General features: G+C 43.2%; 2 protein-coding genes across 4 annotated transcripts; one reads left to right on the plus strand and one right to left on the minus strand.

The window, feature by feature from the left end:
* Nucleotides 1–14: 14 nt before the first annotated feature.
* Nucleotides 15–17,292, minus strand: LOC125880881 (ataxin-2-like protein). 3 transcript variants are annotated; one of them, XM_049563691.1, is made up of 23 exons: nt 14,880–15,611; nt 13,699–13,738; nt 11,930–11,986; nt 11,065–11,136; nt 10,717–10,876; nt 10,227–10,348; nt 9,653–9,744; nt 8,145–8,393; nt 7,494–7,942; nt 7,313–7,399; nt 7,103–7,216; nt 6,851–6,928; nt 6,624–6,685; nt 3,647–4,005; nt 3,483–3,552; nt 2,824–2,958; nt 2,661–2,724; nt 2,304–2,485; nt 2,003–2,141; nt 1,703–1,812; nt 1,118–1,297; nt 802–973; nt 15–703 (listed from the first exon to the last, which is right to left on the minus strand). In XM_049563691.1, the coding sequence occupies exons 1-23, from the start codon at nt 14,999–15,001 to the stop codon at nt 654–656; spliced, it is 3,165 nt and encodes a 1,054-aa protein (XP_049419648.1). In that variant the 5' UTR covers nt 15,002–15,611; the 3' UTR covers nt 15–653. The 3 variants fall into 3 exon arrangements, with proteins under 3 accessions (XP_049419648.1, XP_049419650.1, XP_049419649.1); XM_049563693.1 differs by lacking the exon at nt 14,880–15,611 and adding an exon at nt 17,152–17,292 and having other exon boundaries at nt 16–703; XM_049563692.1 differs by having other exon boundaries at nt 16–703; nt 2,003–2,138.
* mto1 (mitochondrial tRNA translation optimization 1) lies at nt 17,178–23,062 on the plus strand. The gene is made up of 12 exons (XM_049563696.1): nt 17,178–17,367; nt 17,489–17,688; nt 17,799–17,916; nt 18,705–19,003; nt 19,116–19,228; nt 19,309–19,499; nt 19,624–19,754; nt 20,831–21,035; nt 21,587–21,758; nt 21,897–22,006; nt 22,593–22,750; nt 22,896–23,062. Exons 1-12 carry the CDS (start codon nt 17,178–17,180, stop codon nt 23,055–23,057), a joined length of 2,049 nt encoding a protein of 682 aa, XP_049419653.1. The 3' UTR covers nt 23,058–23,062.
* Nucleotides 23,063–23,219: the final 157 nt, after the last annotated feature.

A 23,219-nucleotide genomic window follows, 5' to 3' on the forward strand; every position in this document is an offset into this window, starting at 1 on the left:
TATTTTTTGGTCATTGTTGTTTTAATATTTTTTTTGTCTTGTCCATTTTTTTATTAATTATATTTTCCTACAGGAGAGAAGAAGCAAAGGGGTGGTTTTAACTACTGGATTGAGTTAAAAGAAAAAAAGGGGGGGGAATGATTTGCTAAAAATCCCCTCTCCTCTTTAAATCCGTCCTTTCATGCTGTATTCATGAGAATCCCGTGACAGTCTGTGTTTCCCATTTGTGTCATGGTACTTAAAACACACTGCTGGAGGTGTCTGCTGCTGTTTGTCATCCGTGTTTTTTCCTCTCCGACTGGTCCGCCCAGCAAGGTGCCTCATGTCTCTGAAATGGGAGGAAGTTGGAGAGAAGAGCAGGATGGCAGCAGGGGGTCGGGCGCGGCTCCTGTCGTCTGCCACCTTCATCATTAGCACTGAAAAGGTCCTCCTCGTCTGGGGCTGACACTGAGGTTTGTACTGATGAAGAACATTCCAGCAGAAAAATAAGGTGCTGCGAGACTTTTTGTCCTCTTCTCTCCTCTGCACGATCCTGTCAGTTTGTTTACTAATGAGTCGCGTTCAGTCTGGGCCTCGCGTCCAGCAGGCAGTGGGGGATGATGGGGGTCATTCCTAAGAACAGTTGGGAAGGTGGAGAGGAGGGCGGGTGGGGTTTAGTTTCCAGGCTGATGGAAGGGAGCAGGATGCGTCTGTACCTGCATTGCTGTTGGGAGGTAAACAGATAAAACAAACTGTAAATGTCACGCTTCAAACAACAGATAGAGAATCGGGATGGATTATACTCGGCTTTATGGCTCGTACCTTGTGGATGTCCTATGTAAAAGTGTTGGTGTGCTCCTTGCTGTGGTCCGTGCTGGGGGTGCTGAGGCACTGAGCCGGGGCCCTGCTGAGGAGGTGGCTGCAACATCACTAACTGAGGCTGACCGTGGCTCCCCGAGTGGTGGGGACCCGACATTGCTCCTTGTACATGGGCCTAGCGGGGTGAAGGAGGTGGCAAATCAAAATTGAGAATACAAAGTTGTGTTTTATTAACTCATCTCATCATTTGGTCTGACCTGGGCTTTAAACAAATGATGCATGAGAAGGAACAGTAACCACAAGCACTGTGGATCCATACCTGTGCTATCTGTCCCAGGGGGTACGTTGGTGGGATGCCCTGGTGGCTGTGGATGCTGTAGCCCTGAATGGGATAAGAGCCTTGTGGAGACGTGTGGCCTGGCGGCATGTTGGGTGGAGTGGGTGCTGACAGGGGACCTGAGTGGTACAAGGACTGAGGCTGTGGGCCAGACTGGGCGTTCTGAAAGGAAAGAACACGGCGTCAGAAGATTTGTCACAATAACAGTGTCCCAGAGGCGGGAATCTGCTCCATTAGATTTAACAATACAACAAATTCAATGTGTCTGTAGGTTTATAGGATTGTATTGTGAAAACTGACAATAATGTTGAAATGATATGGAAATGTACATTGCTTATTTTGTTTGAAAGATGTAGGGTGAGGCTATAGGATGCAGTTTAGCCATCATGAGGAAACTTAAGTAACTGAACCTCTTTGAATTTTAGCTAAAAACCCTTGTACACATTTCAATAGTATAGTATCAATATGGTTGAGGCTTTGTCTGTACGAATGTAATTCATTTAGAAATTTGGACACAGCAAATGTGTTTTGGTACATTTGGGAAATTCAAGCAGTCCTGTATCTCACCTGTCCGGGACTAGGTGCAGTGTGCTGGGGAGGGGGCTGGTTGCCTGTCGGGGTACTGGAGGGCTGGGGCTGATGAACTGCACCTGAGTGGTGTGAGAAGGACTGTGGAGCTGCACAGGAGAAAGAGAGAATAAGTGTCAGGTTAATGCTTTACATCGTTTTACAGTCCATAGTGAGACTCCTCATGGACGTTTTCAAGGTTTTTAATCAGGCCACTTCAAGACCATCCATGAATCAAAAAACACTGATACCATATGGGAGCAGTTTAACCTAAAATATGGCACGTTTGGGTCCACTCACCGTAGATGCCTTGCTGTGGTCCCTGAGGTCCGTCTCCCTGTGCAGAGAACTGGGGGCCTCCTGGGGGTCCCAGTGCTTGTGGGTGAGGACCCCCACCTTGACCTATCATTCTTCCACCTTGCAACATGGAGTACATCTGCTGGAGAGAAGAGGGGAAACAGTGTACTTGTTTTATACGTAGGAGGTAAGATGTACCTGGAGGCTGTGTGGCTGAACCACCTATGTTTAATTTAATGCTACCACAAACATTATGCTAATTAAAACCTTATTAAAAAACGGGGTTAGAGGGTAGCCATCCTACCTGTCCAGGGTAGGGTGTCATGGCCTGGATGACCTGCTGCTGGCCGTACTGCTGTGGATTGTACTGAAGGTAGGACTGAGGGTAGGGGGACGCCACCAGCGGGGCTCCGGCTGCTGACGCTGCAGCTTGTAGCATGGGTGGTGCTGAAGTACCATGGTCAGAGCGCTGAGCCACTACTGAGCCTGGTGGAGGCAAAGAATTATCATCTTATAGACATAGACACATCTATAGCAAGAGGCTAATTTTAAAGTGTTATTCTGTTAAGCAGATGTCACTGCACTGTTGTGTCGCAGGTTATAGCTATTTATAATTAAAACCACAGACGTAAGGCACTGTGGAAAGAAATGCTGCTTTTACCTTTGGTCCTGGGGTATTTTCCCTGGCTGACTGTAGACATGGTGTACTGGTACATCGGTGGGGGCTGGAAGACAGAAATGATCAAGAGTCAACTCAAGAAAAAGCTTCCATGTCTTAAAATGACACTGGTAGTAAACATGTAAGAGTTGATTTGCTCACATACCTGCACAGAGTGGATCTGTGATACGTAGGAGAGGTAGGGGGTGTTGTAGAGTGGTCCCTGTCCGCCTGGGTGCTGAAGGACCACTGGGCTTGGAGGAGTTGGCCGAGGTGGGGTGGGCGCAGTGTTGGGCTTCGTCTGTACAACAACAGAACCAGAGGTCAATAAAAATGCATGTCACTTAGCTAATCACAGGGTTTCAACACATTATGTTCTACATATTTTACAGTAAGTGAAATAACAACATAGTGCCAACAGGTCTTTGACAGGGCTGGAAATTAACATTTTTGTCCACCTGCCACTGTGGCCGATGGATTCCAAAATCTAGCAGCCACTCAACAGATTACTGTTGTTTTATTGGCTGGTGAGTTAACAAAAGCTAGCAGCCCCAGCATTTGGCTGCCGGCTGGCGTTTATTTCCAACCCTGGTCTTCTACTATAAAATAGATGCTGCAATAAATATTCAGAGCAAATGACAGTATTTTTCATACTTTTTGTTAGACTTTGGTGCATAGTTTATGTCATGGACTCCACTTAAATTCATTCCCTGAATACTAAACTGCTCTTTATATACAGCACCACCCTCGTCTCAGCCAAGATAATACATATTTTTTTTTTTTTTTTTTACATTTTAAGGATTCAGCAGGAATAAATGAGCTTACCATGGGCATTTGAGGTTTGATGGGGTTGAACTCTTTAGCGTTGGGGTTTAAGGTTGATTTCTTTACTTGGCTAGAAGATATGAAAAAATAATGTGTTAGCAAAAGACAATCACAAGGACATAAGAGAGCATGATGAAACAGTTTACAATCTCTTTGAAACGCACTCTGCCACGCCCTCTGGCCGCTCCGTCGTCTCAGACCTGGCGTCCTCGCTTCCTGGGGTCCTGGCTGGCTGCGGGGTGGCTGGTGAATGCCTGTCTGAAATGGGTGCAGCGGCGGCGCTTGGTGTGGCACCAGATGTAGTTGCGGTGTCCTTGGTGGCGTCCTCAGCAGGGGCTGGTGAAGGCTGAGGTTGGGGCTGGGAAGGACTGGGAGCTGGAGCCTGAGCTTTGGGCTCTGAAGCAGGGTGAGCGTCTGAGGGCGAAGGTGTGGCTGCGCTGGGTTGGGCGACGTCGCTGACGGCAGGTGGGGTTGCTGCTGCTGGGGAGCTGGGAGAGCTGGAGCTGCCTCCACTTGGCTGGAGCTGGGAAAAAAGTGGAAGACAAGGATTGAGTCGAAGGAAGAGAGGTAAATAAGGATGGAGGTGATGGCAAAAGGGGAAATAAGTAACAAAGAGTTACTAAACAGATAAAAGTAAGCAGGGAACATGTCCAACAAATATGAGCACATTTGCATATTTGTAGCAGGGTTTTTCCTGTGTAGGAAATTACACGGCAGCTGCCTCCAGCTCTTGACAAAACTCTAACGGGGATCTTCATGGAAAACACTTTACTAGCAAGCCTTACACTTGGATTTCTGTCATTTATGACTCTAATTGCAGCATTATGCCACTGTGGTGGCGCTGTATCTTAACCAGCAAAGTACACCGGAAAAGGCACAGCTGAAACTGCCAAAGAGGAAGAAAAGACCCGTCTGTTTTGCAAAGCAGGGGCCAGCCCTATAAACGCCCAAGTATGTCTCTCACTGACTGATGACGCTACACCACTGGTTGGTACAGTTTTGGTGTTTCCCCACTTGTTACTGCATGTGCCACAGTATTTCCACTGATAACATCTTTGCCACCACACATTCACACCCACTCAAAAAACATCACCACAGCAAACAAACATCCTGCGATCATGTGGAACACGGAAAGCCGATGAGGTCTTGATTAGTCTCCTTTTCCCTGCAGTTCAAAATTTTAATATAGTTTTATATCATCTGGTGGCATTTGAATGCTGTTGCAAACAGCAGGTGACATTTATAAACATGGCTCTGTGTGCCTCAATCTGTGTGTCTGAACACTGCCTTGTACTGCGACTACGACGCCAGAGTGCGTCTGTTTACACCAGTAAAATGTGAGGAAATTAAATGTTCATTTTTATTTAATTTTCCTATTGAATTAACTTTTTCTCCCACTTTATCAAATAAAAGCTCAAGCAGACATCTGTAAAGCATGATACTAGTTCACTGCAATACATATACGCGACAGATACTGATAAAAGCAAATAATCTAAAATAGGAAGTGACATAATTAAAATAAATTATGAATAAAAAGATGTGCCTTAAGTGTCTTGTATAAGAGTGAGAGGGGATAATGGAAAATACAATAAATTTGTGATTTTTCTAATACTTTAAAAACAGGAGATTTTCATCAACAGAATGAGAATATTTTACAAGATACTCAGTCTATCAGTATTTGTGGTCATGTCCTCAGTCTAAAACATTGCTCAACCAGGTCATACATATAAAACATTACTGGGACTACTACAGAAAACTGCAGATGATCATTTATTATCCAGAGATTCACATTATAGACACCACTCAATATCTCTGTAACAGTTTGGCCATATTTCAGCACATGGACAGTGTTTCCCATGGACAGATTTTACATTGTCAGGCCGCCTAGATATATTAACAGCTGACAAAGTATATTTGTTGACTCATTTTAGCATTTTTTTTGTCAATCTGAGACGACAGCATCTGCGATCAATTAACTTGTGGACTGAGCTGTGTGCAGCACATTGATTCACGCAGCCCCTCATCTTTGCCCGCTCTCTCTTAACAAACACACTGACACAAACCAGTGTATGAACAGCACCTGCTTTCTGTACACACTGTGAGGTTCAAGTTTAAGAGAAGCTTTGCCGATTTTCAACCAGCTCTGACACTGCAGTGTGCGCAAATGAACAGTGTTTGGCTTCCTCCTGTGCAGCTGGAGCTCCCTGTCCATCTGCCAATGAACGTGTCAACCTAGTCTAGTTTCCCTACAATTGAAATTTGTGAGTCTCCCTGAAATTCCGTGGCTGTTGTGAATATTGTTTCTTTTGCGTCCTTTTCCGTCCAATTTCTTAAACATTACCTGAATTAACATCTCATCAGTGTATTGTTTTCAGCTTTGCAGACATGTCTCATAAAATCAACGACTATTCTACAAGCCAATTTCGTTGAGAGGAAATGATGAGGACAGATGAAACAGTGCAAGACATCATCTTAATATTACAGGCAGTTAAAAGGAAATAATTCATGTTATGTGGGGGAGCCCCTCTGTGTGGAGTTTGCATGTTCTCCCTGTGTCAGCATGGGTTTTCTCTGGGTACTCCAGCTTCTTCCCACAGTCCAAAGACATGCAGGTTAATTGGTGACTCTAAATTGTCCGTAGGTGTGACTGTGAGTGTGAATGGTTGTCTGTCTCTATGTGTCAGCCCTGTGATAGTCTGGTGACCTGTCCAGGGTGTACCCTGCCTCTCAAGGCCAAGCCATTGTCAGATATAACTACATTTCAGTAAATAGGTCTCACAAGTAATTTTTCTTACCGAACATTACGAGTAAAAATGTCAAGACTTAAGTAATATGACTGTGCTTCACCTCCTCCACCCAAAAAAAGGTGGCACAACAGTAAATAATCACACACTGAAATCGAATAACCTCATCCTAGAAACCAGAGTCTCTGATGTACAGCTAATTTTTATACTAAGAAGTGTTGCATAAAAAGTGATGTCTCAATGTCGTGTGAAACGTTAATCGTCACAAATAAGTGAATGAGGGGTTGTTGTTTTTTTTTGAGGAATCATAACATCAGTGGTGTCTCAGGTCATAGCCTCTTGATTGGTCACAGACTTTCTAATTTCACGCTTCGACGAAAGGAAGCTGAACTCTTACCCTGAATTCCTTGCCAAATTTCCGCAGCTCCTCGATCTGCGACCTTTGCTGAACTGAGGGAACTGTTTGAGGAGAGAGAGGGGAGGGGGAAGGTTAATGAAGATGTGAAAATTTGGAAACTTCAATCTGTTGTCAAAAACATACAGGGCATGCAACTAAGCTCGAGTGGATGTGTGTATAGTTATATTAAAAAACTCATATCCTGTTCAAATTGAAGTCTTACACACCTTTACTGCTCTTGCTGTCCTCGGTGCTGCTGGGGCTCTCTGCGGCACGCTCTTTTGCTGCACCAAGGATCTCATTCACTGTAAAGACAAGACAAACGGTAAACTAATTAGTTGCAGTACTTCACTAGATTCCACCTTCAAGACCTGTCACTTACTGCTGCCTCTCATTGAAGCAGATGAAGCTCACATCATTACAGAAAAATGAGTCTGACTTTGGTTTCAAACAAAATTAGGCAAGAAATGAGACAGTACCATCAACAGGGAAAAGAGGGGCGGGACCAGACGTCTTCTGGGGAGGCAGGGAGACAGACGATGTGTCCAAATAAGGCGTGTCCTGGGAAGAACCTGATTTAGGAGAGCGAGTAGCTACAAGGACAGCGCAGGGAAAAATAAAGGTTAGGTTTCAGACAATCGGTCAATAATGTAAAAGAGGATTTTATAACAGCAGCTGACTGAATGTACCTGTGGACTGAGAGTGTGAGTTTGAAGAACGGACTGTTCTGCTCGACTGTGGAGGTCTTTGGGCTTTAGGTGATGTTCTAGTCGAGACTGAAAGGCACACAAAAATATTCACAATTCATACTGCCTTATTAACATACAGAGATGCTGTTAAAACACTTTCTGAAACAAGCTGAACACTTACTTCCATTAACAGGTCTACCAGCATCAGACAGCGAGTGTGGGAGTGAGTGGGAATGAGGGACTGAGTGTCCGTGTGGGGCAGGGGGGCTGGCTGGCGACGGGGCAGTGGAAGCAGAGGCTGGCGTGGATGCTCCTCCCGGAGAGGCAGGTGTGTAAGGGCTCGCAGGGCCAGAGTTTGGGCCTGGGCTCGGGCTTCCCTGGGGGTGATGGGGAGTGTAGGCCCCACCTCGGCCTGACAGAGGGCTGTTTCTCTCTGAGGGGGAGACGCCAGACTGCGGCCCAGCAGCAGAGGGCAGAGGGGGTCTGGGGGAAGAGGAGGATGGAGGATTGGAGCGATAACCTCCGCTAAGACGATTGTGGGGTGGAGGCCCACCAGGACCTCTCTCAGCTCGTTCCCGCTCCCGGTTCATCTCTCTCTGACGTTGAGGTAATGGAATGTACTTGCCCTCCCTGAAAGAGAAAGTACGTCACACAGGGGGCAACACATGAATGACACTACGCCGTCAAAACATAGCAGTGCATAGAAACATGATGGAGACTAGCTGAGGTTCAGACTTCATTTAACAGTTGACTGGGTTAATTATAAACTATCATCTAAATTACGACAAACACTGTTTATCTACACGCCCAACAAAGCAGCGGACCATCTCACCTGGTGCTGGCTCCAGGGCTGTCTCGCCCCCTTTCACGCTCTCTGTCACGGGGGCTCTCACGGCCCCTCTCACGATCGTTGCTGTCCCGCACCACAGCACTGTATTTGTCCTCCTCAGTTTTGCCCTCATCATTTTCCAGGCCGACACGATGGCGATACTGGGGACTGGACTCGATCTCACTGGCCAGGCGGGCAGCGCGGGCTTCCCTCTGCCGATACATCTCAGAGTTGCCCTTTTCCAGTGGCACACTGGACAGCAGCAGAAAGACGGAACACAGAAACAACATCAGGTTACAAGAACATTTAAAACTGCTGATGAAACCAAAGTGAGCCCAAAGATTGTCTTTTTTTTATGTATTAGTTAACGTCAAATGTGTGAATCATATTGTTATAATTAAAGAGTCTTAGAGGTAAAAATGATCTTGCCGACACCGGTAAGATTCCTTATAATTTTCTGGGCTGGAATCAGGCATCTTACTTTAAGCCTGACTATAATCAAACTTGATGCAAGGTAGAGATGGTACAGCCAACTTTAAGAACTCTACTGAAACTGAAACTTAAGTAAAGTTGCAGGTTTTCACTCCCTATAATAGTATGACATCATGTGACATCATGATTAAGTTTAATGTTTCATTCCTCTCTGATTTAAGTTGTATTAACTACTGAAATCAGATGGAGCAATACACTATCTGATTAGGGTAAAAACCCCTAGGGACCACATTACTGTAAATAGATTCACACTTGCTGTAATTTGTAATTACACCAGTGATGCTAATAAGGAATTTTTAATTGCATCTTAATGAATATGTATGATATGAGAGACATATATATGGAGTCTCACTGCTCACATAGCATTCTGACACTGTATGATCGCCTGCTTGATTAACTTGATCACCACAAAATAAAAACGCACATTTCGATTGTTCTCTTTGCCAATAAATCCACAAAGAGATTTGATCATTTTTTTAAGTGAGCAAAAATACATAAAAACAGTTCAAGTCAACATGACCATTACATTTTAAAGCTGCCTGGGATCAAGACCTTTGACAGTTCATGACACCTGCATTAAAAATAACTGACAGGTTTTATGACTATTGGTCAGACGCTTATTCATTTACGTCCAAATATCTGCCAGGCTACGCTTTTCTTTAGTAATGCCGTCACCCCCTATTGGTCAATTGCAAAACAGCTTAATTTAAATTATCTAATGAGTTTGGTGATGTTTGGACAAACTCACTGATTTATGGCCAAATTTTGCACCAGGCCAATGCACTTATTTGGAACTAGTGACGCCCCCTACTGAGTGATTTCAAAATCATTTTACAAAGTAGTTCAACATTGTTATAAAACATATGCTGTCGGTTTTGTCATGGTTGGACAAACAATAATATGGTGTAAAGTCTTTACAACCAACTTTTAAGTGTGTTTTTCCTGCAGTTTTTGGTTTATTTTAGTAATAATATTCTATTTTTTATTCCTAAAGGCAATGAGGCCATATGGAAACTTACGTATACATGGAAAGGCTGGAATCGTATGTTGACGTGACTCCATACTTCACTTCATTGTAACGGAACATCTCATTGGCATCCCAGCCATTTGACTGAAAAAAAAAAGGAGATTAAAAAGGAACATTAGTGGGGTAATAAAATAACACTAACAACAGGCCAAAACACAAATTCAAAACATAAACATGATTTGCGGACCGTAAAAATGTTTTTTAAATCTGAATATTCTGGCTGTACTATTGTTGTCGGTGAGATCAGTATGTTATCTGAAAATTATACCTTAGTCTCTGTGACATATTAGGATGATTTTACGACTATTTGCTTTAGATTTCTTACATATAGCTTCTTTAAGAAAGCAGTTTAAAAAAAAAAAAAAAAAAAGATTTCCTGTGGAATATCAGATGAGCAGTTAACTTGCCTCAAAAGACTGAAGTGTGAACAATCATCTTAACATGTGTATAAAGTATCTTTAACTGAGGGTTCATAGTATTCCAACATTTCTGAGTAGAAAGGGCATTTATATCATGCGATGGTTTGATGGTGTTTATGTGTGCGTTTAAGAGACAGAGCGACTCACTGCATCATTTTCCAGGTCGTAACTCTCTCCATTGCTGTCTCCTCCCTCCCATCTCTGCAAAACCTTCTCTTTGTGTTCTCCATTCACGCGATTGGAGCTGATGGCTGTGTCTGTGAAGGTGTCTGAAATCCAAGACAAAAAACACTCGTTTCATTTGGCAAGATGTGTCTACAGCAACATTTGGGGCTGATCATTTTGGGCCTGAAATGTTTAATTATGTTCAATTACGTTATCATTTGCTTACTTACTACCCGTACTGCAGAACATCAATTATTTTCTCTCAGAGTATTTAAAAACCAGTTGAGCCTAACAAAACATTTACTATGAATCAAGGACATAATCTAGTGCGTACTTTCACACAAAGCCCTCCTCTCTGTTTCAGGAAGAACTACAGATCTTTGCCTCCAACGCTTGCAGGTCTGTGAAGAGCTTATTTCTGTAACTGTCTTTCCTCAGTACCCTGAGTCTCAGCATGTGTGTGTGCTTGTACCTCTGGTGGCATAGTTGAGGTCGACGTCTCTGCAGATCATCGTCACCAGGTCTGAGGGGCTGAAGATCATAGTGTCAGTGATGTCCTCCCTCCTCGGCGGAGTTGATGTTGAGCCGTCCTCCTCACTGCGTTTGTGTACAGCATCCACAGCCAGCTCACACTACGGACCAAACATTAGGAAGGCAAAATGAAATTTGAGGACTATGTGAGCTTGCAGAGCAAGACTACAGAAAGGCCTTATTTTTTCCTTGACATGAGTTTACCATTATGGTGACAGGATAACTTGCGGTTCCTCATTAAATGGGCGTAGAGAAGTGCATGACTGTGTGCTCAACATGAGCTTCTTACCCGAGAACTGAGAGTCTTGAATATGCCTTCAAATACACTGCCGTTCTTCACTCTTATGTCACAGTTGGAACCCTGAGAGAGAGAGAAAGATTTTGTTTTAAAACTTATTCAGAAAAGTTAGTGATAAACAAATCATTTAGATAAGTGACACTTCCAAAACTGGAACAGCATTTGTGGATTAATTATGCAAATATTTGTACATTGTTCTGTGTAGGGCTGTCCCGAAAACTAGCTTTTGGGCATCAAGGCTTTAGTGAGAAATAACTGCGATCAATCAAAGCTTCGACAGGGTTAATGACAGATAAGTCGGACTTTTTTTTAATCTAAGACAGCTAAGCTGGTACACTATTTACATTGTAGATTGCATTGTAGATTTGTGATACGCCTGTTTTCTTTGGCATATCTGGCATCCGACTCTTTGAGGGTTGTCTTTACTAACATTAAAATTATCCCAAAAGCTTGACTTTTTCGACTGTGAAGCTTTCGAAATACTCATCTGAACGTCGACTACCATGGCAAAGACCAAAGCTTTAACGCATTCGGATCAGCCCTAGTATTCAGCGTACTGTGCATATTTTCAGGGGTAGCTGTGACACAGGATGTACAGCCTGCTTCTTCATAAACAAAAGTAACAGATGGCAGTCAGACGGAAAAAGGATTTTATTCATTAACCCTTCTAACCCTTAACTCCCTGGTACAGACACAGCAGATCATGAAACAAAAGGTTGCTTTGTAGTAGGTAGGAAGGTTACATCTCACCTCTAACTATTATGGTCTGTGTAAAAGGGAGTGATGCAAGTCATTCATTTTCTAGAATAATCATCCTGGTCGGAGAGGAACATCAATAACAAGCCAAATGACTTACCACAACAGCTGTGAGGAAATGAAGCATTCTGGCATTGTTGTACACACCCTCGAAAACCTGCAGATGGGAAGATATATATAGTATTGATCAAACAAAGTTTCAAAAAGACACGACATCAAACAATCACATTGTGATATATTGAAAAAGAACATAGTTTGATCCGTTAACCAGTGCATAAAATTAGACAGTCAATTCTAAGAGCAGGGGAACACCAACTCTCTCCTTTTATACTATGACATAAATCTTCCACACGGAGGTTACTTTGCTCCTGATCATCAGATTCAATCAGACTTCAGTTTCATGTATGCAACATTTTCTGTTTCTTTAAAATGTTTTTTACATAAAGTGCTGGCTACCAAACTTTGACACTTTTATGGCACCAAACAAATTGCTTCAATACTATCAAGTTTTGTAAAATGTCTTGTCATTCGGCACTAGATTTTTGATACCTAAGGAGTGAATCTCATTAGCCTCAGTGAGCCAGTAAGGATGCAGTATGCTTGTACCAACATTTAATAATGCTGGTGATGGGCTGTCTAAGGCTACAGGTCATAGAGACATGCATGAAAAACAGTATATTGTGTGTTGTTGTATTTGGAATATTGAGAGGCTCGACTACAGTGTGCGTTGCATAGGTGTAAAAATTAAAGAGACCAAAATGTGGCTCAATTTTAACAGCCAATAGTGTGCAATGCAATACATGCAAATAGGTTATTCTCGCCAAGACCGGAGGTCTCATGTATAAACACTGCATACACACAAACTAGGTCTGAAAGAGGCATATGCCACTTCCCACGGAAAAGTTGTGATTTATTAAAACAGGCTTGATGAGAGAAACTTTGACCCATGCTTTCAAACATTTTGAAGACGGGAAACTGGCGACGCAGATGGTGAGGTGGAAGCCTGATTGTAGAAGCTGTTGAATAATTTTTGGCACACGCCATTTTTGGCTTTGTCTGTACGAACATTTTTAGTATGGATCCTACTCGCTGTTTTAAAAATGAGACCCCCCGCAATGGGACAAATTAAAAGAAATGAAGAACGGACCGCTGCCACCTTCCTCTCAGCATTCAAATCTGGCTAACGTAACAGAGCCTCTTTCAAATATTACACCACTGGATTTCCCGTTATCCAAGATTACTGCGGACAGATGATGACTGGGATTCTAACAGGTAACGTTTGCAAACATAAAAATTCACCTAACTTGTACAAGGCTGTTTACTTAACGTGACTGTAATATGTGAGGTGACAAACTGTGGCCTATGCAACGTTTATGTGTGTAGCTTTGGCGTAGGCTATATGGTACATAGGTCTCTATTGTTTATATTATAGTATTGCTGTAAGTGTCAAACTGCCAAGGAGCTGAAAATAAACCCTAAGATTTGTACCACTGTGTTGAAAGTAATTTTCCGTTTGTTAAAATTCATTTTGTAAGAATGGTATCTATAAAAGTATTGTTTAGAAACCAGTTTATAAGTCAAAGTACTGTCTTGGAACATTTTTGAATGACAACCAGCCCTATTTACATCAGTCATGTTTGTAAACATGACAAACATCCTTATATTTTAAGTTATGATCACTTTAGGAACACACAGATACTGATTTCCCATCAATATTTTCAAATCTTCACATGTATGACCTTAAATATGGCAAGATAGATATAAGATAAAAGAGTCTTTCAATACCGTCCCTAACTTTTTATTACTATAGTGTGCACAATATGTTGTGTGTTTGTTTGCTGCCCAATTTGTCTATAATAGGATACTCACCGGAGATGACTGGAATGATGGCTTTGCAGAGGATCGATTCCTGTGAGAAAACAGCATAGTTAAAACATGTTTGACTGCTTAGAAACAAAAGGAGTATAACTTGTTTTCAAAGCCTGCCAAGGCAGTGTCACATTCCACATCACACATATACAACATATAGATTAAGAGAAGTTGACACACTAACTTACAGGCCTGACAAGTTCCCAAATCAATATCCCTACTGCAATGAAAATATACAGTGCACACTTGGCCTCTAGAATCCCCCATTATGAATGTATGCTTCATCTACTGCCAACTTTTCTTGTGTTAATGCTAGGTGTCCTTGTGTCACCTTCCACTCCACCTTTGTGGCTCAGAGCAAAAACACTGGTATCAAAACAGAAGCGGTTTTAATGAGGTAAGGTGTTGTCTAAAAGACAAATTAAAAATTGGTTTAAATGTCTCAAAAACCTGTTTCAGTTTCACTTATCCCTTTACAATGGGTCAACCCGAGTATTTCTATTTAAAGTAGAAAAGAAAATGGACACCTGCAGTGTTGAAATCACGTCAACATTTAGGAAAAGATAAACGTGGTTAATTGCAATAATTTCTATACAGTCAATACAGGATTTTGATCATTCTGGATACTAAATGCACCCCCCCCCCCCATAAGACTGTACAATTTGGGATGATATCACTGCTGCTTACAAAGACGGTTACAAAACAAAGGCTGAAACGGAGCTGCCAAGAGTTCAGTAAACACACACACATCTTGGTGATTTAAACCACATAATATGACCTTGTGTTGGCCATAAAATCTCTTCAATGTTAATTATGATGTTCCTAGAACAAGTTTTTCTTAGCTACCAAGCCGTGTTATTGAAAATTTTATATTTTGCAATCATCAACGTCCATTCTCTGGCACTGACAGGCCAGATAAACTTTCAATAGCTTGTATGCTGATTTGCTGCTCATCGCTTTCACTAAACTTGGCTCCACCTCACTTTTTGTCTTCGACTCAATGTGAGCATTCTGATTGGCCCACAGCCCCTGTCAATCACACACGAACAAATCTCATTGGCCTGGAGAGAAGCCGTATTACCGAGACACACCCACTAGGCTCACAGCGCCTTAACCGGTAGGCCTCTAAGTCACAGGACAATCCCCGGACTGTCCTGACAGGGAACCCCCACATCGCTTACCTCCCGGCCGGCGTCCTGTTGCCACTGTTGATGCCGCTGACTGGGGAAGACATACCGGCGGGGCCCGAGGTTCCGTTAGACGCTTTCCTCCCGCCTGAGCCGGGTTGCTGCTGTTTCAGCATCGCGAAGCACAAGGCTTAGACACCACCAAGTGTAAACTAACTTATAAACACCGATATGAAGTTGCTTTAAAGGCGACTATCTTTAGCAATATCACCTGTCCTGATGAGCGCAGAGCCGGTGTAACCTCAATAAGACCGGCTATTGTAGCTACTCTTGCTAAGCGAACACCAGTCGCTTGTGGCCTAAAATGTAAAGGCAAAACACCTCGCTATTTAAATTAAACGTAACATATAATTTAACAGTTTCCCCCCCGACTATCTACTTTGTAACCACAGTGGTTATGTCAAAGCAAGCGACTTATGAAATGACACGAGTTTCCGTATAATTATTTAGCAATAGCAGGCTAACTTAGCATTAGCTTTGATCCTCAAGCTCACTTCGGGCGCTTTCCCTCCGGGATTTACTCTCTTCTCTCTGTCGCGTCGCCTTAACTCCGGCACCGCTGTCCCTTCCGTTAAAAAACAAGATCTTGGCGTTACTGTCAGTTGCCTTAGGACGTTTGATATTCCAGGTTTCTTGGTGAAAACCTGCTGCGGTCGGTCAACACCACCTCTCGGTAGGTTCACTTGACTCAATCCGCGCGCGGCTGACTGGAAACCGGCTGGAAGGGGGAGGGGGCGTTGACGTGCGCGTGCGCCTTTGACCTACTAGTGAGCGCGCGTACGTGGAAAGATGTGTGCATTGAATCGATATTTGATTAAACCTGATTTATCTCTGACATAAACAAGAATGGATGGTTTCTACTGTACACGTGGCAGTCACCAAACAAAACACCAGTGTTGTTTTGTGTGCACACTATCACCTTGATTTTTGTGAATTCCTCTTTAACCTCACATTTTCATGTGTATGTTCCCCGTGCTTGCTTTATGCTTTCATTTCATTTATGATTTTATCAATGGCAGATAAGAACAGCCAATGCCATGGCAAACCGACTTGACCCAGTCAAACAACTTTGTCAGTGCGCCTATACAACAGTTATTACTACAGTCAGCTGCAAACAGCATGGCAGCCTCCATGAAGTGCGTTTGTGTTACATAGCAGGATTTTGGCAATCTTTTCAAGGATTTTGATCATTCTGTGAGTCTCAGTATCTTCAGACACCATTCTGGAAACTAAACTTCTTTGGTCTTCTGCCAAAGAAACTGTAAGTAACTTTAATACTTGAGGTGATGACGTAGTTGAAATGGACCCATACATAGAGTAACGTTAGTGTTAGGTGTATGTCCATATGACATTATGGGACAGTTTGCCTCTGTTAAATGGCAGAGGTTATATCTATGATCTTTATAGATCTGATAGATCAATATTCAACAGAAATGAGTTGCCTATGCAGTCTGGCTGTTGAGTGGAACATATCATATATATATCATTTATTGTAAGCAATACTTCCTAAAAATGTGTTTTGATGTCATGTACAGTAACCATAGGTCTAAAAGGCTTGAGAGCTGTTAGTTTTGTCCTTCCAAGAGACCCAAGTGCAAGTAAATTTAGCAACAGTATATCAAGTAGTTAGAACAACTAAATTATAAAATTACTTGTCAGCCAGTGGTGTATAGTGCACACTGAAAAATGATTCATGGGGTTTGTGGATGATGCTCAAAATAAATACGTTTTTCAGCATAGAAAAAATACATTTAACTTTTTAGGAGGTTTTTGACATTTTCAAGTAGGGTGGAATTGAAGTAAATAAATTAGAATATCTTTAATAAAATAATTTGACCACTAAACATCACCACAACCTTTGGATAAATATTAAGTTGATTCAAGTTAATTAAGCTTTTTGAGGTCAAAGCAAATCATGTTGGTTGTACTAAACTAATTGGGTTTGTTAGATTGTGAAAGACTCATAGATTATCTCAAAAAGGCCAGAGCTGGACCAACTTAAAAAAGATGCATGCAAATTGTTACCTTATTTTTTAAAAGTTGAACCAGTAGATTATGTTTTTTAATGTAGTTACCAGGGGCTCCAGTGCATACTACTGTGACAGGCCCTGGTGCACACTACTTACTAGTTATAAGGCGCACACACACACACACACACACACACACACACCACTGGCATTAAAAACACAATAAAGACAGTTATGTGCTCACTTTGTACTGCTCTTATTAAAACAACCTATCATGTCCACATCTCTGACCATCTAACCTTCACTCTACAGGTATGCATCCCACATGTTGACAAAGAAGCTTCCACCCCTGAAGGGTTTCCTGTCACTGGTTCCCAGACGTGCCAGTCACGTTGCCCGTCAGCAGTATGACGTCATTGTTGTGGGTGGGGGCCATGCAGGGACCGAGGCTGCAGCGGCAGCGGCCAGAGTGGGAGCTGAGACGCTCCTGGTCACACAGAAAATACAAACCATTGGTGAGGAAAATATGCTTTGTTTTTCGTCTTGGTGCAGTTTTAATCTTGTTTTTTACAGACCATTGACTCTTACCTGTGCGTGGTCCAAACATCTCTCTCCTTCTCCCTTTACGTCCCTCAGGTGCCCTGTCCTGTAACCCATCCCTGGGAGGAGTAGGTAAGGGTCAGCTGGTGAAGGAGGTAGATGCTCTGGATGGTCTGTGTGGTCGAGCAGGCGACTGGGCTGGGATCCATTTCTCCATCCTGAATCGTAGTAAAGGCCCCGCTGTGTGGGGCCCAAGGGCCCAGCTGGACCGCCAGCTCTACCGTGAATTTATTCAGGTATGTTATACACAAATGTGGTTAAATTTTCTGTGTTGAGCGTAATGGAATTTTTGTTTTATGGTTAATAATGTTGTTAACCATGTGTCTGCCTGCTGTTTCTCATTCAGTCTGAGCTGCTGTCCACGCCCAGGCTGACGGTGCTGGAGGGCTCAGTGGAGGAGCTGCTGGTAACAGAACCAAACCCAGAAGAGCCTGGACAACACAAAGTCACTGGGATACGTTTGGGTAGCGAGCAACTGAGAACCTTTTTAATATTTTTCGTCTTACCTGTAGAGCTATTTTTCCGTCTAGACTGTTTTGGTGTGAGATGCCAAGTCCCGGAAAAATCGGCCGTACAGATGTTCTCCTTCTCTTGATATAACGGAACAAGATGGCACTCAGCTTGTGGTGCTCAAAGCAGCAATTTAAAAAAAACAAACAAACAAAAAAAAAAAACTCAACAGCAATGTCTCTTTCCAGAAATCATGATCCAGTTACTCAAGATAATCCACAGACCTTGTTGTGAGCAGTTTCACGTAGGATTTATTTTCTTTCTACTAAACTACACCTGCTAAGTGTATCACCACACAGAAGGAAGCGTGCATCTACTGCTAGCTCACCTGGCACCACTGAGCTAGCTAACATTTCAGCTCAACTGAGAAGGAGGCCATTTATATTTACATTGGCACTGTCACAAGCATGAGCCCCTTGTCCATGAGTAGATGCACATTTCCTTCTGTGCGGTGTTAGGGTTACAGTTTGGTAGAGAGATGCGCTTTGAGCACCTCAATCCGAATAAATCGTCTTCAATATGCATTTTTCTTTCTCCATTGAATCATTTTTAATGTTCTAACTAAACTGTAAATATCGCACAGATTGTTTTTGAGAATCTGGAGTTTGTTTGACATCTGATATCTGACAATTGCACAAACCAGTAAAATGCACTTTTAAAAATTTCCAAAACAAATTACAGAAATAAAAACGCTGCCTGTTAATCAGTTAATTAATTTGCACTTCCTCTGACATCCTCTCAGCTAACGAAAGCCACCCGATCTCAGCCAGCTCTGTGATTCTTACCACTGGAACTTTCTTGTCCGGCTCCCTCTTCGTGGGCCAAAGCACGTCCCCCGGGGGGCGGATTGGAGACGCTCCATCGAGTCCTGGGCTGTCCCAGACACTGAGGGAGAGGCTGGGGCTAAGGACAGGCAGACTGAGGACTGGTACCCCTCCCAGGATTCTGAAGGATTCCGTAGACCTTTCCCAGGCTCACCTCCACCCCCCTGACAGTCATCCTACTCCATTTAGCTTCATGAATACACACACACGCTGCAAGGTGAAGTTTATTTTAAGTACTCTAAGTTTAAAAAATGTAAGTGGTCTAAAAAGAGCTGTCTAAAAATGTTTTTTGACTTCTACTTTTATTTCGAAACTTAACACCTCTGCAGCCTGAAGAACAGCTGCCATGCTACCTGACCCACACTACTCCTGGTGTAGAGAGAGTGGTGAGGGAGAGTCTTCATCTCAATTGTCACATACAGCAAGACACCAAGGGTCCCAGGTACACACACACACACGTAACTTGGTATACAGATTGTTCCAAAACTCAGGATTGATACTTCTAGTCCTCGTCTCTCGTAGGTACTGCCCCTCCATTGAGTCGCGAGTGCTTCGCTTCCCAGGCCGACAGCACCAGCTGTGGCTGGAGCCCGAGGGGTTCACCTCTGACCTTCTGTACCCTCAGGGTCTATCCATGACCATGCCCCCTGACATGCAGCTCCTCCTCATCAGAGAAATCCCTGCCCTGCACAGAGCTGAGATCCACACGCCTGGTACGCTGAATCCTGATCGATCTGCACAGCAACACCTGATCTACAGTACATTTAAAAATCAGATACAGTTATACAGCATGTGTACTGTGTTGCCTCATCATTCTTATATTTTGGGCTTTTCCAGGGTATGGTGTGCAGTATGACTTTGTTTGCCCGACTCAGCTGAGCCCTGCGCTGCAGGTGAAGAGCACACAGGGTCTATTTCTGGCCGGTCAGATTAACGGCACAACAGGGTACGAAGAGGCTGCCGCACAGGTACCTGCTGTTTTCTGTACACTACATTCAGATATTTAGGATTCATACAATAATCGTGGCTCAGGAAAAACATTTTTTGTCTTCTGCTTCTGCCTAGCAGTACACGCTTTGGGCCCAATTAAAGAGTAGTCTGCAGGTCTCATAGTGTATCTCTCTGGGGCGGCAGTAGCTCAGTAAGGACTTGGCTTGGGAACTGAAGGGTCGCCAATTCAAGTCCCTGTATGGACCAAGTATGTAACACGGACTGGTAGCTGGAGAGGTGCCAGTTTGCCTCCTGGGCATCACCAATGTGCCCTTGAGCAAGGCAGTGAACCCCCAACTGCTTGGGCGCCTGTGCAAGGCAGCCCCCTAGCTCTGACGTGTGTGTATTTTGGGCCTGTGTGTGTATGACAACAGAGTGGAAAAAAATTGAATTTCCCCTCAGGGATAGATCAAGTATATCTCTTACTCTTCTTCTTCTCTGCAGTCTGTGCAGCACAGAAAGGTAATCCTAACCTTTACCCACATTTTCGCTTTGGTGTTCATTTCTGACGTTAAATGTGTTTTTGAAAGTACTCCATTACTCGCTATTAATATAGTACAAGTGCTTGAATATGGAGATTACTTAAAATGCCCATGCTTTGTTATTTTATTCCAAGTCTGCTCCATAACTGGACATGGATATCGCTAATACACCATTTTAAGCCGTGTAATTTCCCCTGCAATTATGCAACAGCCTGTTTAACCTCTTTATTACTTTCTAATTAAATAGCAGGCGTTATCTAAATGTTAGGCGGATCACGTACTTGCATTCCCCTGGAGAAACACAATGAGGAGCTTGTTTTCTTACTGGTATTACTTGTAATTGCTGTTTGTATCCCTGGGAGGAGGACTCTTCTTTCTCACGGCAAATGTTGGGGATCTACTGTTTGCACTAATAAGGAACACACGATGCTTTACACTTACACACATACTCATTTGCATAACAAAAGACACCCACATTTAGCAAAGTGCTTTAAAACAATGGTAGGAAAAGCACAGTGGTTCCAACTACACTGAAACAGAAGGTATTTAAACTCTTGTGTCTGTCTGTGTAGGGCCTGTGGGCGGGGGTGAATGCTGCCCGCTTGGCGCTCTCCATGCCTACACTGGCACTGTCTCGGACAGAGAGTTATATTGGAGTTCTCATTGATGATCTGGTGAGTCGAGGCGTTACAGAGCCGTACCGCATGTTCACCAGCCGGGCGGAGTTTCGAACCTCTCTAAGGCCGGATAACGCTGACCTACGCCTCACTCTGAAAGGTAGGCAGCATAGACTGAATAATAAAGATGGACGACATGACAGCTCCTCAAAAGTGAAGCCAAAACATCTCGATTGCTTCCTGGTGGTTGGCTGCAGCATAAATTAAAAACCCTGCTCCCTCCATGTTAGAGAATGAGACATGGGCCAAACTAAAGATAATCAAAGTACAAGTCAAAAACAGTGGTGTCCATTTTCCTGATAAGTTTGTTTATAATTGTTTATGTGATGCTATAAAAAGGAGATCTGATGTCATGATTGACAGCTATGTGTGCCAATTCGTGTGCTTGTAATCAATGGCGCTGTTCCCGAAAGGTGATATTGTGGAGAACACTACTGCACAGACTGTACTAAGATGGCGGCAGTCATATTTTGGCTTCATTTTTGTACACTGGATGGAAGTAGAGACGTGTTGTCCATCTTGATATACAGTATCTGGTAGGCATAATGTCTGGTACTTGAATAATGTCACAGACAAATATCATGAGGTTATGAGGGGCCCCTACTTTCTGTCCTTTAATTTTCTCCTCTCATAAACCTTTTCCTCCGCCAGGGTTTGAGGAGCTGGGATGTGTGTCCACCTTGCGCTACCAGGAGGCTGTGAGAGTGAGGGACAGTCTGCAGGATGCACTGGCAGCCCTCGAGGCTCTCGCTCTCTCCACAGACAACTGGAGAAAAAAGCTGCCCGACATGCGTATGAGTGAGGCCAAGTACACAACACTGACGTGAGTGACACTTATGTGGAATCACCAGTGTAAAGATGCCGATCTGCCCAACTGAGCATGCCTGGTGTTTGACTTCAAGATGCAGTCAGCAGTGGTCAACTTTTGGTCCTGACTGTTACTCTGTGGCTTCTTTTTCAGCGGTGGGAACATGCTGCAGTACAAAGATGTGTCCTTTGAAATGCTGGCATCTGCTTTCCCAGAGTGCCTTTCACCTTACATGGAATTCTCACAAAGACTTAAGATAGAAGGTAAAAACTGGTATTTGACATTTTGAGGCAACAGAGAAAGGTAACCCTGCATTCATGACTCGATTAGGCTGCATTCACACCAAATCAGCTTTTAGAGAAACGCAACATGACATCATGCTGCAGTGGGCAGCAACGTAACAGGTGATCATACCGGCACACGCCCGCAGTCAACAGACACAAGTAATAGTCTCCTTCTACCATTTAATATTGAGTAAAATAAATTAAGTATGTATTAAGAGCTCATGTGTACTATCCTACGAAGGAGAGCAGTCACTCGGTCTTTTGTGGCAGTTATGATAATGAATTTTACAGATCTGTTGAGCCAACAAAAACAAACCTACTGAATACAAATACTCAGTTGCTGAGATGGAGAGATTGGCTTTCTCTTCACCCTCCACTCCCCCACAAATGAGCCATTTGTGACGCTCCCACACCACCACACAACCCTGCGACTAATCGCTGCAATGCCTGATTTGGTGTGAATGCAGCTTTTGCCTCAAACTGTTGCTTTGGTTCTGTGTTCTTTAATTAAGCTACCATAACACAGTTCATTCTTTCTCAATAAAATATTTCTCCTGTTACGAAGCTGTGTACAGGCCTCACTGTTACCTACAGAAGAGGGAGATTGAGAGAATTCAGAGGGAGGAGAACATGTCTCTCCCACAGGACATCGACTATTTCTCTCTGCCAGTGTCTCTGTCTCTGGAAGTCAGAGAGATTTTGGACAGAGTTCGACCGAGCACTGTGAGTACAGTGTGTTTGTTGCCTACTATCAACTTTTTGGTATTCTTTATATTTTCAAAGAGCAGAAAATGGTTGGCTAAATTAACTTCATCTTTGTGTGGTTAAATGAAAAACTAATTCATACATGCCATGCTTTGTCCTCCAGCTGGGTGCTGCTACACGTTTGCAAGGTATAACTCCAGCTGCTATCGTCCATCTCCTCCACTACACGGTACAGAAGGAGAAAAGAACGCACAGAAACCAAGCGGACCAAAAGGAGGACAGAGAGGAAGACATGTGTGCAAGAAATGCATCTTTACCTCAGTGAAACAATGACTCGTAAATGTCTTGTAAAAATGTATGTATTCCTGAAAATGTACAAAAGTATAAATTAAGGTTTTTGTAAAGTTTTGCTTGGGATGGAGACATCTTTATATTGTTTACAACAGCGTAAGAAAATAAAATGACATACTAAACATTCTTTCATAAT

The sequence above is a fragment of the Epinephelus fuscoguttatus genome, linkage group LG20 (assembly GCF_011397635.1).
Source record: "Epinephelus fuscoguttatus linkage group LG20, E.fuscoguttatus.final_Chr_v1".
NCBI lineage: Eukaryota > Metazoa > Chordata > Actinopteri > Perciformes > Serranidae > Epinephelus > Epinephelus fuscoguttatus.

What these genes read in the sequence shown, in the direction of transcription:
- mto1 (XM_049563696.1), top strand. Translation starts at nt 17,178, where the DNA reads ATGTTGACAAAGAAGCTTCCACCCCTGAAGGGTTTCCTGTCACTGGTT. An exon ending in ACAGAAAATACAAACCATTG is followed by an intron (nt 17,368 to 17,488) that starts GTGAGGAAAATA and finishes TACGTCCCTCAG; the next exon opens with GTGCCCTGTCCTGTAACCCA. An exon ending in AGCTGAGATCCACACGCCTG is followed by an intron (nt 19,500 to 19,623) that starts GTACGCTGAATC and finishes GGGCTTTTCCAG; the next exon opens with GGTATGGTGTGCAGTATGAC.
- LOC125880881 (XM_049563691.1), bottom strand. Translation starts at nt 15,001, where the DNA reads ATGCTGAAACAGCAGCAACCCGGCTCAGGCGGGAGGAAAGCGTCTAAC. An exon ending in CATCATTCCAGTCATCTCCG is followed by an intron (nt 11,987 to 13,698) that starts GTGAGTATCCTA and finishes TCCCATCTGCAG; the next exon opens with GTTTTCGAGGGTGTGTACAA. An exon ending in CTGCACCTAGTCCCGGACAG is followed by an intron (nt 1,298 to 1,702) that starts GTGAGATACAGG and finishes CTTTCCTTTCAG; the next exon opens with AACGCCCAGTCTGGCCCACA.